We start from the raw sequence: 15,405 nt of genomic DNA, 5'->3' as shown, positions 1-15,405 counted from the left end.
GAACCTCTTCCTACTGGTATGTGGTAACATGGCACCACACTGAGCGATTTAAATATCGTTGGAAGGTATAAACTAAACTGACAGAATAAAAAATTAGTGCACCGTATGATAAAAAAATACTGTATGATGGTTGAATACACCGGTATATAGTATACTCAGCCGGGTAATTAAAAAATAGTACAACTGGATCGGGGTAATAAACTGATTAGTGCATGATACTATGTACCAGTATTACCGACCTTGGACCATCTTTTATACCCTTTGTTTTAGTAAATTAATCGAAGTGACTAAGACAATAGATGATAGTGATGACCAATATAGATTTATACCATTATCTATGATCTTATTTACATCAGTTCGACCCGCCTAAACTGAAAGGTATGAACCAGCCAACCAGGTCCTATTCAAACACTTAGCGTGGTCGCAATATTTACATAAATACAGGGGCTCTTTCTTCAAGGTAACTTTTCTCCGTCAGGGATTAATGGAGGTAACTTAGGAGAAGTAAGAGTTTGATCGTCAGCGCTAGATTTAGGAGATGTTAGCTTTTGTTCATGACTGGGTGTTTTATTTACACTTTCAGCACTTTCAGCATCTTTAGTATTTTCACCCTCTGTCCTTGATTCCGTTTTTGTCGAGCTGTCCTCTCCAGTTTTTGGTTGTCCGCCATTTTTTTCATCGTGTTCAACTACAGATGTCTGCAAAGTATATGAAAACACGTCACACCGATGGTTCAAGGCTTCTCTTTGGGGGAAGGGGAGAAAGAGGGGTAGCGGAGTACTGGTATGGACATGCTCCCTAGGTCCTACAAATGCCATTATCTGCCTCTTTTAATTATCTAAAATTCTATAGTTAGAAAATCGATTTGCTCTACTTTTTTGTTCACGCGGTGAGTTTAGTCAGTTAGAAGAACTTCAAACACATGAATCATGAACAATATACGTCTGCATATATACCGGTTTTGTCGGGGTTGATAGTTGCTGGAAGTATTTGAGAATTTCGTCTAACACTGAAGTTTCACTTTGTTTCCTCTCATCTTGTGATGGCGTGCTGCCAACCTTACGTAGGTCGGTGAGTTCAAATGTTTCAACCATAAGCTTCTCTGTTTCCTGAGGGTAATATAGAAGATTTTCGTTGTTAAGCGTGAGAAAGATCTGTACAAGAATAAATAATAAGGCAACAACTACGTAGTATTAGCAAAGCAAAAATTAAGTGATCTATTATACAGTGGAGTAGGGTGGAATGAGGGAGGAGAGATGCGAGCAGAGAGAAATGGAGTAGAGATGGGTAAAGTAGGTAAAATGGGACGAGGGGTTGAAGAGATCAAAGTGAAGTGAAGTAGAATATAGTTGAGTAAGGTGGAATGGAGAAGAGTGCTGGATGGAGTACACGCCTAAAAACGCTCAGGTTGATGCAAGTTGATACAAACAGGATAGAGCAATGTTGTGCTGCCCACATTGTTCAGAGTTGTTATCAACATTGAACAATATTGTTGAAACTGAATCGGGTGTAACAATATTGTTCAATATTGATAACAACTCTGAACAATGTGGGCAGCACAACATTGCTCCATCCTGTTTATATCAACTTGCATCAACCTGAGCGTTTTTACGCGTGTAGAGGCGCAAAGGGGAAGTGAAGAAAAGTTGAGAAAGAGGAAAAGTGAATTGAAGAATAATGGAGCAGCTAGTACACTACAATGCTACAAAACATCGTTTCATACCTCTCCATATTTCTGTACTTTTTGAGAACATTTGTATGCTTCGTGTGCATCTGTGAGTAAAGTGGTTGCAGCCTCGTTTGGCTTCACGAGCTAAAAAAGAAACGTAATTAACCGCACGCAAAATATCGCAGAGAAGAGTAAAATAAAAATTAATTTGAAAATACCTTTTTACATTCTTCCAAACGCCCGTTTAGTAGTTTCAATGATAACGTAAAGGCCTATAATAACCAAAGAATCGTTTTAACAAAATGTTGTTGAAAAATAATTGCTGAGATGGACAGGGAAGCCAGCGGCGTAGCCAGAACGATGATTGGGGGGGGGCATATTCATATATTCGTGATACGCAGGATTAATTTCTTTTCAAATCAATTGTCTTTACAGTCTGTTTACATGAATATATGAATATGGACCCCCCGAATTATCGATGCTGGCTACGCCACTGAGGGAAGCTCCTTTTTGGGGGATGACCATATTTTGTTCTCGGTAGGGAATCAGAATATAGGTCATTGGGCTTTGCTGAATCCAACATTTGGACCTAGTCTAAGTTGTCCTGAGAGGAATGCAACCCCATCCTACCAAATTCTTTCCCTGCTATTTCTTGTCCTATTATATTTGTACGAATACCTTTGATGCGAGCTGTAATCGTTCATTATCTCTCAAGTACTTTCTAAAAAAGAACAATTTCTGTAAAAACAGCAGCAGAATCGTGTTCATCTCAACCAATTCCTTAAAAATCTAATTTAAACACTGGGCACAAGTATTGCGATAAAATCATACATTTCCTAAACGAAATATCACACATTTTATGAAATTTGTTTCGGTTGAAATTGACTCAGAAAATTTTCAAGACTACTTTTAACAATAGACTTTTGCTGTCGCCTTGTTTTGCCTGGTCAAACAGAGGATTTTACTCCAGATACATGCTGAGGCATCAAGTCATACTTACTTGCCACTGTCAGGGTTTCGATACAGGAGAATGGAGACGAGAAGCAATGATTCCCATTCTTGTAGATCATCCAGGACATCAATCAACAATTTAACACATTTGTACATATGAGTACAGAAACTACCCGGTCTAAAGTAGCGAGAAATTTGACAGCGTAAGCGAACGAGTTTGTATACGATTGTTTGATGGTATGCGGGATAGATTGTCACCCGGCCCGGGCGTCAGGTCTAGTCAGTTGTCCAGTTGTGTGGGGAGGGTGCTAGGTTCAGTGTCATCAGTTGTCAGGTCTAATGTATCGGTGGTGGGGGGGGGAAGGGTGTTAGGTCGAATGTCTGCCTCGTATTTTTGCTCTCTAACCGTTTTTAGAGGAGGTATTCTATGAAAAACAGTACCTGTCCACGTCGTCCAAAGGGATTCTCCAAATGCCCTAGTGGTGAAAGGCTTTATTAAAGCATATTTCAAAGTTTATCAAACGAAACTATAAAAACTATTGTCAAATCATATATATCAACTTACTTGAAATAAATTTGTTTTACTTTTTTCATTAAATAAACTTTGAACTGATAAACTAAACGGTTTTTCTCCGGCAATGTTGCTGCCAAGAAGAAGATCACGACTCAATTTGGGATTCTTGAGGAAAATTAAAAAAGAAAATATTTAGACGATAATATATAAAATAAACCACGCGAGGTCTTTCGTTGTATGAAACTCTTTAACTACATTTTGCAAAGTTAAATCCTGGTCAACTCAGAAATGCACGACTCTGATTGACCAATTCTGTCTTTAACTACAGTTAAAAGTTAACTAGTCTTTTATACAACTGGCTCCAGGTAATTAAAAAAGGAAACAAGATTTTTAAAAAATTCTTTTTTGCCTGAAGCCGGCTAGCATAAAAGTTGTGATAATTAAAACTGATAGCTTTCTATTACCTTCACGGACGGAACATTCAAATACGCATGGGCCAAGCGGTATTGTGATTTGTAATGCTGTGGAAAACGTCGTAAGCAAATAGCCAGAGCTTCGAGGCATCTTTGTATCAGCTTGTCTTTGGATGGTGAATCCGAGCTCGTGTCCATATCATCCAACATATCATGGAGCTTGCTCTCGGAAGAAGAATTGTCCTTTGGCACATCTGTATTTAAGCCTTCTTCAGATTCGAGTTGCTGCTGTTGTTGTTGTGGAACTTGTTGCTGTTCAAGTTGTTGTTGTTGCTGTTTTTGCTCTTGCTGTTGTTGCAATTGTTGTTGTTGTTGCTGTTGTTGTTGTTCACGTTCTTCTTGCTGCAGTTGTTGTTGCTGTTGCGGCTCCTGCTGTTGTTGTTGTTGCTGCAGTTGTTGTTGTTGTTGATGTTGTAGGGTTCTTGCTGTTGTTTTAATTGTTGTTGATGTTGTTGTTGTTGCGGCTCCTGCTGTAGTTGTTGTTGATGTTGCTGCTCTGGTTGGTGTTGTTGTTGCTGCAGTTGTTGATGTTGTTGTTGCTCCAGCTGTGGTTGTTGTTCTTGCTGTTGTTGCTGCTCTTGTTGTTGTTGTTGTTGTTGCTGCTGCTGTGGAGACGATATTTTCAGTTCTTCCAAATCCTCTTCTTTATTATCAGCGTTCGACGTTTCGCCAGTAGACGTATCTTGCGAATTTTGATTATCCACAGCACTTGACTCGCATGAAAGATCAATTTCTATTTGAACAGGTGTCGTTGAATGTTCTGTGTTTGACTTATCACTGTCATTGTTCGATATTACTGTCTTCTCTCCTGCCTCTTTTCCCGGACTAGACTTGGACACTGAAAGATGAAATTCATATGATACAAAGTTACTGTATGATAGAGAGAGTTGTTTCAAGAAAAATTCTTTGGAGTTAGGAAATGTTTTACTAGCATCACATCGTTTATTTTTCTTGCGCGTTACCAACCTTGTTCATCGTCTTTATGTACTTTCGATCTGGCTTGGTAAAACGGAGAGGCTGAAACTCTATCAAGGAAACGACTTAATAGACCAAACTGACTTTCATCTTCACATTTTGCAAGCAGCTTTAGAACTGAACTGTGAAATCGGAACGCAACCTATAAAAACGTTTTTAAAAAGATTTTCTATAACAGTGAACGCAAAACTCGTGCAGAAATGAAGATGTTAAAGTGTACGGACCAGATACAGTATAGAAGGGAGGGATGGACCCAGGGCAGTTTGGAAGAGGGGTGCTGATAAGTTGGGGTACAAACACTAGCTGTTAGGCAGTAGAAGGTGCTACCTAGATTATCAGTGCCCAGAAGACTCCAGACTTTCAAATACACCAAGATGGTTACAATTAGGCACTGATTTTCGCACATAACCCCCCGTATGTACTTGAATTGATACCAAAATTTGTATCCTCTCTGCACCCCCTCTGGACTAGGCTAGGGGGATTCATAACATATTACTATTTATTTACAGTCAACTAGTAAAATATTCGTACCTCTAAAGCTTCCAAAGCCAAGTTAGGTGGATTATGATAACTTATCTTTCTTGGGTATTCAGCGTCGTCTTTATCCAACTCTTCAAGCGCCTGAGGGAAGATTTCATTTATTGCAAACAATTACAGAATGTGCCACTGTGGGGGAGTTCAACGGGTTAAACGAGAGATATTTGATCAGGCGGTTGCAGGGCCGTAACTAGAACGATAATTGGGGGGTGAATATTCATATTTCCATTGTGAGCTATTGCACTTACAAAAGAAATCCGCAGGGCAGAACTGAATATATGAATAAACACCCCCCCAATTATCGTTCTAGTCACGGCCCTGGGCGGTTATACAGTAGAGGGGATCAAAGAGAATATAAAAGATTATGCATTACAACTAGAAAGAAATTTGGACTACACTTTCGCCTGAAACTCGAAGTAACCATTTCTGCATGAAAGTTTCTAAGTTCGCTTCAAAACCACGAACAATCCAGCATGTTTTAAACCAGTAGTTGTTCATTGAAAAAGTGTTTTGATTTCATTTTTCAAAACAACATGTTTACCTTCAGATAAGATTCTAAATACTCCTCTGCCGGCCCGGAAGTCTTCTCAGCGATTTTTCCCAACATGTAATGTTGCAACCAAGGCTCGTCGTTGTCTGATTTATTCAGGGCTTCGTTGAAACACTTCTTTGCTTGTGCCAACATGTCCTCTCGTCTTTCTTCCAGTGTTTTTTGATTTTCCGGAGTGAGCGCTTCCACCTAAAACACAAACATAATCCAAGCTTTCAGGAATGTTGGGGGGAAAATGAACGATGGTTGGTGTAGATCTCGTTTGAAAATGCAGGGTTACGTACATCACTTATACTTTCTTCTCAATCACATGTTTCAAATTGACGCTGAACCACAGCAAAACCATACTGGGGGTCACAAGTTGTCCTTGTATCAAGCAAAGTTCTGATAAGATATGCTCTATCAGTAACCCCAAATCAAGCAGCGATGATCCTTAATTCTTTGGGTCTCTAAGGAGGATCTGATATCCATGCATGATTGTTAAAAATAGTTCAGTTTAGGTTTCCTCCTATAGCAACAGTGGATCAATATAAAAGACCTCGAACCTCAATGGAAATCAGCTTGGAAATGATCGAATGCCCAGAAAAATATAAAGTTTATCAATTGATCAAACAATGATTCGATTATTGGATCTCTGGGAAGAACTGTTTATTATAGAGCTATCTGGTATAATGCTTTTCCCCTTTGTGGCTGGAACAATAAGATATGTCCTCTCTAGACTTGTAGGAAGAATAGGTAATAACTGAGTTATCCATGTCATAACAATAAAAGCAAGATTTTCTCTTGGAGCAATACTGAATCTTACTCAGGAGACTACTACAGAGAATGTTTAAAGCTTAGTTCTATCTTGAATAAACAACACCCTGACCTGATTCAGCTGTCTTGAAGCGTAGGAATGTAAACAGTAAGACAGCGATCCATACTAGAAAAAAGAAAGAAATGTCATATTTTATTCACCACTGAAATGCCGATAGTTCGATTGATACTCACCTCTCCCCATAGGTTTGTATTGGAGCTGTCAATTTCAAGCGCTCTTTTGAAACACCTGGCAAATCATCAGAACAAAATGAATAAAGTTGCATTACAACACAGTCGGGCTATTTTCCTGTAATGGGGTGAGGAATGTAAAAAGGAAAAATTATCACCTTAAAGTGGAAACTGAATGCTTTTGAATGGGTCCTTCGCTTTTCTGCTCACACTGAGGAAGAATTTGAATACCATATTAGTATATCGTTGAAAACTATACTACCTAAGGAATTATTGATAGTTCTATCAGAAGACACAGACAGAGTTCCTTGCCTAATTTCGATAAATGGATTCTTCACGGCTCAGATAAACGATCAGAGTTTGGAATAAATATCAAGCTATTTTAAGTATCAAGCTACTTACTGCCCGTAATTTGTCTTCCAAGCGAACTTGTCGCGCTAACGCCATTGCAGCCCACGTATCGAAACGATTCGGTTTTGAACAAATGTCATGGATATAGAACTTTATTGCTTTGCTGAAATAGAAAATAAAAATATCAATAAATTGTGAGGGTAAATCAGTTATGAATTTGAAGTGTGTATAATTCCACTCGAAATTAAGACCCTTTGAACCTCTATCAATAAATTGTGTATTTTATAACTCAGGTACAGACTGGACGTGAAATTAGGATCATACCTAAATTCTTTGTTCTTGAAATACGAATCAGCCAAAAGATAAAATATCTCATTGATTACAGGTCTAGGCAGGAATACGGTACAGAAATTAGATGATTACTTTGGTCTAGCCTAGGTTTCATATGTTAACCTGGATTTCGTTTTCAATACCTTTCCACTCCAGTTAAATGATCCGGAAGTTTGGGTATGATATCAGTGGATCCGTCGATGAAGTTTTGAACAGAGTCAATTTTGATCACTAAACAACAGACGTATCCAAATCAAGAAATCGTCATGTTTCAAAAAAAAGAGCCAACCATTTTTGTTTTACACAAAATGCCGCACCTTCTAGTTCATTCTGCGGTATCACTAACGTAATTCTTCTCAGCAAATTTTGCACCTTAAAAATTACAAAACCGTTGAATTCTTAATCGCGTGGTTTTTGCCTCAGAAAAGAACCAATGAAATAATGTTAGTTAATATGGTGTCGAGCAAGCAAAAGGTCGACTTGCAAAATCAATGAAATGCAATTACTTCGCTCGTTACTGTGTTGGTTTTGTCCTCAAAAGTCGGTAAAGCCATGGGCTTGAAGAATTCGAACACAACCTCAGAATTTGGCCAGGTTAGCAAAATCTAAAAAGGGAATATAACTATGCATAAGTTAAACGTTGAAGGATTTTCCGCGAGAAGGTGGGAAAATACAGAACTTGGGTTCGCCGGCAGGAATCGAACCCTCAGTGATACTGAAGTGCTCTAACCAAAAATTATAAGCTGCAGCCGAGAATGTTGCTTGTGGGAGGACTAAATTCAGGCATATAAGGATGTTCGCGGTTTAAAGTGTATCACCAATGGATTGGGTATATTGCCCCTATACGTCCCCCTTACCTCTATAACTAATTATTAACTGATTAATTAACTAATCATTAACTAATTAATGAACTAATTAATTAACTAATCCAGGATATTCGTGCATATGAATTAAAGCTGTACTTGCAAACCGTAAACGTTTGTACCTGTGTCGATCCGTGTTCTTGAAGTCCTCTTGCCTTAAAAAGATAATAAACAACACTGTATTCAATTTTCGTCAGTTTAGAAGTATAAAACTTACTTCGATACGTGCAATGGCCATTTAAAGGGAAAATATAATCTCTTTCAGGCATCGGTAGAATAAACAAGTCTAGGAAATTCTTTTAAAACCTCCTGCATGTCGATTTAATCCTAATTTGGTTCAAAGGGACATGCAAGGACATGCAATGGTTCCATTTCCTACAGAATACAAGCATTTTCAGCTGCATGCCTTCGCTTACCTTCGCTTTTTTTGATGGATGGCCGTAGAGACAGAAGAAGCACTGTTCGAGTTCTCGCAGCATTTTCTATAGCGAAAATAAAATAAAGATATTAAAGAGAACTTTTGGGAGGTTTGAATAAAACTATCTGTACAAACTTACAACACGATTTTGTTCAATTGCGGGAGACTTATCCAGCAGGCGCTTCCAAAAAACTTCAACGAAAAGCAAAAGGAAGATACCATCGCTGTTGATACACCAAGAACGACTGTAAGGAAGGAAAAACGGATATTTTCATCTGTTTCAAATTGTATGTTTGTATGTCCTTGTTGAGACCCATTTAAAATAGAATAACTATACAGAATTAATAGACTATATTAAACAGAGCATATTTATAATCTGTACTGGATAAATCAATCATGGAAAGAACTGTCTTCCTGTAAGACAAATTCGTCTTATAAAAAAAAGATGGTCGTTGTTGTTGGCGTTAGGAGCATTTTTTTTGGAAAATGAAATCAGTTAAGAGAACAATTTTGAAATGTTCGTTAAGTTATGTCAATTTAGCGAGGACTAGCTTTCTTTTGACGAGTTTTGTTTTGCGCATGTCATCCTATTTTTCTCAACAAAAGCACAATTCTCAACAAAGCGGAAAGATAGTGACATGTCGATAACAACATGCTCTTTCGCTGGACGAAATTTCATATTTTCAACAGAAACGTTAACCAATAGAACTCACCCTCCGAGCGCCTCGTGCCCCAGGCGTAGAAATTGCAACGATAACGGTAAACTGACTTGGGTCACCTTTGGCGGTGTAGTTTCCTTATTTGGGTTCTCTTCGGATTTTTCGCTGTCCGAAGGTTTGGTCGGTGACACTTGTTGTTCCTCGACTTCCATCGCCTCGCTATCTTCTTTACTTTCCTTGCTAACACGAAGAACATGTAAAATAAAAACGACTAGACTCGCACGCTTTTTGACCTAAGTTTTGACAGTGGTAAAATGTAACCAACGCTATTTCAAAGAGTGAAGGACGCTTTCTCGACCAACCTTTGCATGATTCTGTACAGCAATATCCAAGGCATGACCGTCGCCAACGGAACGTCGGAAACATTCTCGCTCGACTCCATCGACACCTCAATCACCTGGTGAGTGCACACAGTTGACGATTTTTGATAAAGATATCAATAGACCTTTTGCATTAAGGCGACTTTTCGATATAGGCAAGAAATAAACTAACCACAGCCGAGAAGGGAGTATTTTTAAAAATTGTAGCCTTGCAAGCAGGGAAATTGTCACTAATTTCAGCCTGAATGTGGCAACAATTTCCGTGTGAATTGCAAGCTCACAAAATCTGCAAGCTTTGTAAGGCTATATTTTCCATATTTAGGACAATTCGCAACAAAATTTGCAGTTCTACTTGCATTACCTTGTCTAGATCAAAATGTGGTCTATAATGCAAAAAGTCTATTTCCTGAATGGAATTTTTGGGTATTCCAATGCCTTTGTGCATGAATTTTGCTTGATTTTATTACCCAGGACTGTCAACATCAATTGGCATTTGGTCAAATACCTTGATCAAATTTTGCGTCAATCTTTGAAGTTTGTCCATTGGTAAGGTATCTAACATTGTGATGTCCATACTCAAAACACTGAAGAGAAGAAATGTAAACAGATAAAAGTCGAACAAATACAAAATTATTCTTTGTCGGAAGGTAACAACACACTTACTCGTTCATACACGTGAAGATTCTCTCAAACGTCGTCGCCCAGGCCTCACAAGGAGTCATTTGGCTGACAGCTTCGTTGAAGCCAACTTCGGCACACGTCAAGCACGTCTGGGATTTACAAGAAATTCGTTCGTTTATGTATTGGAGAAAAACAAGCAAATTATACAACACGAGAAACACTTTAAACACGAGGTATTAGGATGTATAGCTACTTAGACTAAAGGAATTGGGCGCGTACAAGTAAATATCTTTCAAAATAACAATAATTAATTTGGCACAGGACAAGTCCACGTAAGAAATTAAATAAAAGTTTGCTTATGAATGGTTCTATAGTGAGAAAAATGTTCGACTTTTACAAATCACAGCTAGAGATATATTCACAATTACTATGCATGAATAATCAGCACAGTCACCAAACAAATTATTAATCTTCAATCTTTTTTTACAGTGCAAAAGACGATCTCGTTCATACAAACCTTGTAGTCTTTTATCTTCATTAAAGAGTCTTGCAGCAGCAGTAACTGCGCTGGTCGTTCTGGTATGGACATACCACCACTGCCCACCTTTGCAACGGGAGGTGGATGGTAAAGAGAGCTGAGTAAAACATCCACAACATCTTGATATTGTCCTGACTCGTAGAGACGGTGAACCTAGAGTAAACAGGGCAAATATGAGATGGACAACAGGGACACAGAAACTGTGTCTTTTCCAGGCAGGGAAAAGGGGGGCAAAGAGTCTTTTCCAGGCAGGGAAAAGGGGGGCAAAGGAGGTCCTATATAAGCATTTAAAGGATAGCATTGAAAGAAATCAACGAAATCAGAACGATCAAACAAAAAGTAAACATGATGTACCGAGGTTCAACTGCCAACATTTTGCAGTAACACTCTCCAGTATGCGTCTGTTGGCTAGCCCTTTTCCGTAATAGCATCATTGGGGCGTTCCTGATGAACAGTAGTATACTTACTTTTTTTAATATTTATATAAATATGATATAAATACATAAAAACCTCTTCCAAAGATTGACAGCGCTGTAGCGACTCGAGTTTTTTTCTGACCCGACTGATGTTGATGATGTTATCGGCTTTGCAGTTCACAAGTAACACAGCAATGGCAGTTTCGCTGAGCTCAATTAATGCTTTACACTATAAAGAAAAGAACAACGGGAATTAGTCTCAGTGCTAACGACGCTTCCCAAAGATGATCGCTCCAGGCTTTTTGCGTGGTTATGGCGTGGTTATGGCGTGTTTATGGCGGGCATTTTCTAAATTGTTTTTGAAATATCGACGAGGCTCTTGCATGCACATGTGTTGTAACTGTATATAACAGGCTTCGTTTTAGTATGGTATTTCATTTTAAAGCACTTCCAAAGTATTCTCCTATTCGAAATACGAGCCTCCCCTCATTTCAACATCGAAGCAGTTTAAATATTTCGATAGGAAATGGATTAAAGTCACAGGTACTGTACGATTTCAAGTTGTGAGAAGCTTGTGAGAAGGGCAACAATATATTACATTTCCTAAAACAATCTCTTACTATAACTATAGGAATTTGTGAAAACATTTCGGAGAATGTACCGCGCTAATAAGGCCCAAGACGATTAGTAAAAGGTGTGTTCATTACACACAATTCATTACTTACCCTGTCTAAGTAAATGACCGCCAGATTCATCTGACCTTGGAACATCATGAAACGCACTTTGGCCCAGTTGACTGCAAGAAATATCAGGTTCACATTAAAATTTAAAATTGCAAAGAACGAAAAAATGAGAGGCCTCGAGAGGGATCGTGGTATTCTAACCTTTACCAACTTTCTGGGCATAGTAAGGCTATATCGAGTAAAGCTTAAAAAAAAGGTGACTAAGTTTTTTTCTTCCATCTAAGAACAAATGATACTCCTTCGTTAACCAGGGTTAAAAAACTAATCTAATATCATTTCCATTTACCAATTGTATTCCCAATTTTCAAGTGTTACATTATGGTATTTCCAAATAATTGTTGTTCATATAAAATTTATTATACTTTTTCACATTTTCTACTAAAGACGACAAATATAATTTTTCACTTGTTTCCCTGGCGGGAATGGCTACAAATGAACTAATCACATTAAAAATACAAAGCACCTATATAACAATAATTAATAATTCCAAATTTTAATAATTCCAAGTTAGAATAGCTGTACAAGCAGAAATTTAATCGCATATAAATCATGTTCCTTCATTTAACCGTTCCCAATTATAGCGTACTTTGCTGTTCGCCGACACCCGAACTTTCTCCTCCTTAAAACTTTGCGAATCAGTCGATTCTTTTAAACGTTGTTTGAAGACGAAGTTATTGAGTGAGTTTTTAAGTAATTAGTTTCTTCCTTGTATAATTAGTTTGTAATTGTATCTAATTAATAGTATATAGTTATTATATAATTAGTTATTCTGTAATTAGGCAATTGTCTTTGAAAAGCTTCTATGGGTAAAGATAATAAAGTACCAATCAATTAATCAAACTCGTCAGAATAATGCTCCTATTCCATTTCTCTAGTTTCCTCGTGATAACAATCACTTACTCTTATCACCGCCATTCGAAAGATACCGTCGACAGTAAACGTGCGTTCCGATGGTGGCTGTTCGTACCTGAATACGTGCGGCTCAGCTGGTTCACACCAAGTATTGGTAAAGCGATCGTACTTCATGACGTCACCCCAAGTCGGACACATAACTTGAAATCTGACCTCAACTTTTGTTGCATCTAAAGGTACTTTGACAATTTTTCCACTGCCACTTGCTTCTTTTTCGATTCTTTGGCCATTTAGGAAATACGCGACGATCATTTTTGATAACAAAAATCCTTCGAACTTATATCTGATCGTTCCTTCCCGTGATTCTTCGCCCGCTTTTTCCTCATCACTTGGCGCATCGAATTCATCACTAACACCGCCAGAAGTTGAATGAAGTTGTTCACCGGTTTTGGCTGGTGTCTCGTAACTGCATTCCACTTCGGTTTTTTTCCATTCGATACGAGGTTCGCTGTTTTTATCAGCCATGTCATATCGAATCTGGCAGTGGCTTTCTTGTTCCACTTGATCATTTTTAAAGTTTTCTCCCCTCAGGGTTCCATCCTCAGGTTTCTCTACGTTCGGTGGACCAGAGATGGATGCAAAAACAGTAGTTCCCGCGCTACAAACATCTGTCTTACCGACAGCGGCCGCCATATTCTTCGCCGCGTCAACGACGTGATCCATCGGATGTTGATTTTCAACGGAATCATCCAGACGTTCTTCGAGGAACTGAGCCGCCGTTTCCATAACCGCCTTCGTTCCAGATTCGGTCAACTTTCGACTGATGCTTTGTGCAAAATTATAACCGAAGCGTCTTGCTCCGGTCAGTATAACAACCTGCTCCGCAATTTCTCCCTCAAGAGTTGCCGAGGCTGCAGTCTCTTGACGATTAACTACAGCTTTGGTGACCATGCCAGTCAAACTTCCGGTAGCCGCTCCGATCGTCCCTCCAACCAACGCATGCCCAAGGGTCTGCTTCCACGTGACCTCTTCTCCATCAACCAGCTTCTTCGCGGCATCTGCGGTCAGCGATGACGACACACCTCCTACGGCACCAGTTGCGGCGCCAAGTCCAGCGTATTGACTCAACGTCACAGCGCTAGATTCCAACGCGGCACTTCCGATGCCGACTATTTCCGATGTAATGCCGACAGCTGCTCCTCCAGTGACAGCGCCACCTACAAACCCGAATCCAGCCTTCGCGAGCCATGTCTTGAAATCGCTTTCTCCTGTAACGGACTTCTTATTTATTGTATCAAACCCAGATAACATTCCAGCTCCGGTTAATCCTCCACCGAAAACCGCTCCACATGCAACTGTTCCCGGGGCCGCAAAACCAGCAGTAACAGCCGTCAAGCCGACCCCGCCAATGAAAATCCCCAACGAAACACACGTAAGAAAAATTCTACGCCAATAGGCCGTCTTTTGTTCTTCGGTATAACAGTCGGGCCAGAAAATTGCCATGTAGCGTTTTGGAGACAACCATCCTTCATCGTAATCGGCTTCATTATGATAACAAGCTCGTTTTTCATCATCAAGTAAAATCTCCCTCGCTTGTATAATTTGGATTGCAATCTCAGCATCACCAAAATTCTTATCAGGATGCCAAATGATAATCTTCTCGCGAAATGCTTTGTTAATTTCCGTTCTTTGTTTTGCAACGTCCAGCTTGCGGATTTCAGCCATATCCAATCCTAAAATATCGTACAAGTTCACCTTGCCACTCGTTATACTTAGTTCATTTCTTAAATGCATCTTCCGAAGGCAGACACGTTTTTCTTCAGGATAATTGGCGAGGTCCTCCGCGGTGCAGTCCAGTGATTCGGTGATCCTGAGTAACTGATCTTTCACCCAGATTATAGGTTTTTGCAGAACCTTTTTTTTACGATCGTCTTTGAAGTCAGCTACAATTTTGAACTTGAATTTTGCTTCCTCGTATATAAGATTCTTTTCTTTTGGTTGGATTATTTTCGAACGAATGGATACAACACAGAGTTTGGACCATGAGGGATAAATAAACACGGTAATCGTGGCTTCATTCGACTGATTCACGACAAGTAAACACTTGTGTTCATCGTGTCCTAAATCAGTCACATGCACCAAGGATTTCTGTACTTCCTGAATATCATTTGGTTGGTTTTTAACAGGCGACGAGGTCGTATTCCCATTCATATTTTGTCAATCCTGCGAGTGAAACGAAGAAAATAAATAAACAATGAAATCAAAGGGCCGTAACGCAGCAACAATGTTTGGCTTATGCATACAAGTGATAACACTTGAGCCTAGTTCCATATAATCTACCCCTCCTGACTGTGTGCCCCACACACTGTGTGGAAGTCTAAATTTACACACATTCAGCGACTTTTCAGCCCCGTTTACACTACACACGATTTATTGGCACGGCACGGCTAAAATGGGTACCCGTGCCCATTTCATCTGTTCTCGGCCTTTGTTTTGGTAGCCTGAACACTTAAAAAATTATGTACGGGTACCAATTTTAGCCGTGCCGTGCCGATAAATTCAGTGTAGTGTGAACGGG

General features: G+C 39.2%; 2 protein-coding genes across 2 annotated transcripts in view; both read right to left on the bottom strand.

Moving 5' to 3' along the window:
- Nucleotides 1-306: 306 nt before the first annotated feature.
- LOC114517629 (calcineurin-binding protein cabin-1-like) overlaps nt 307-15,405 on the bottom strand; it is a 35,221-nt gene continuing 20,122 nt past the window's right edge. Inside the window, exons 23-53 of the mRNA XM_028537416.1 lie at nt 11,958-12,028; nt 11,327-11,461; nt 10,796-10,969; nt 10,321-10,427; nt 10,163-10,241; nt 9,640-9,734; nt 9,332-9,517; nt 8,758-8,863; nt 8,617-8,682; nt 8,323-8,355; nt 7,844-7,942; nt 7,655-7,709; nt 7,481-7,568; nt 7,332-7,394; nt 7,059-7,170; nt 6,815-6,867; nt 6,660-6,714; nt 6,538-6,591; nt 5,661-5,858; nt 5,114-5,203; nt 4,574-4,724; nt 4,096-4,445; nt 3,599-3,976; nt 3,186-3,299; nt 3,062-3,096; nt 2,670-2,798; nt 2,348-2,390; nt 1,888-1,941; nt 1,724-1,813; nt 957-1,109; nt 307-698 (exon numbers count right to left, since the gene is read on the bottom strand). Of these exons, the coding sequence (XP_028393217.1) occupies nt 456-698; nt 957-1,109; nt 1,724-1,813; nt 1,888-1,941; nt 2,348-2,390; nt 2,670-2,798; nt 3,062-3,096; nt 3,186-3,299; nt 3,599-3,976; nt 4,096-4,445; nt 4,574-4,724; nt 5,114-5,203; nt 5,661-5,858; nt 6,538-6,591; nt 6,660-6,714; nt 6,815-6,867; nt 7,059-7,170; nt 7,332-7,394; nt 7,481-7,568; nt 7,655-7,709; nt 7,844-7,942; nt 8,323-8,355; nt 8,617-8,682; nt 8,758-8,863; nt 9,332-9,517; nt 9,640-9,734; nt 10,163-10,241; nt 10,321-10,427; nt 10,796-10,969; nt 11,327-11,461; nt 11,958-12,028 (3,659 nt within the window). The 3' untranslated portion in view covers nt 307-455. The remainder of the gene's footprint in view (nt 699-956; nt 1,110-1,723; nt 1,814-1,887; nt 1,942-2,347; nt 2,391-2,669; nt 2,799-3,061; nt 3,097-3,185; nt 3,300-3,598; nt 3,977-4,095; nt 4,446-4,573; nt 4,725-5,113; nt 5,204-5,660; nt 5,859-6,537; nt 6,592-6,659; nt 6,715-6,814; nt 6,868-7,058; nt 7,171-7,331; nt 7,395-7,480; nt 7,569-7,654; nt 7,710-7,843; nt 7,943-8,322; nt 8,356-8,616; nt 8,683-8,757; nt 8,864-9,331; nt 9,518-9,639; nt 9,735-10,162; nt 10,242-10,320; nt 10,428-10,795; nt 10,970-11,326; nt 11,462-11,957; nt 12,029-15,405) is intronic.
- Nucleotides 12,038-15,266, bottom strand: LOC114517499. Its single transcript, XM_028537254.1, has one exon. It carries the CDS (start codon nt 15,036-15,038, stop codon nt 12,834-12,836), a length of 2,205 nt encoding a protein of 734 aa, XP_028393055.1. The 5' UTR covers nt 15,039-15,266; the 3' UTR covers nt 12,038-12,833.

This window comes from Dendronephthya gigantea, unplaced genomic scaffold (assembly GCF_004324835.1).
Source record: "Dendronephthya gigantea isolate DGI-Jeju-01 unplaced genomic scaffold, DenGig_1.0 000009F, whole genome shotgun sequence".
Taxonomy (NCBI): Eukaryota; Metazoa; Cnidaria; class Anthozoa; order Malacalcyonacea; family Nephtheidae; genus Dendronephthya; species Dendronephthya gigantea.
This window is presented reverse-complemented; position numbering and strand designations above follow the sequence as displayed.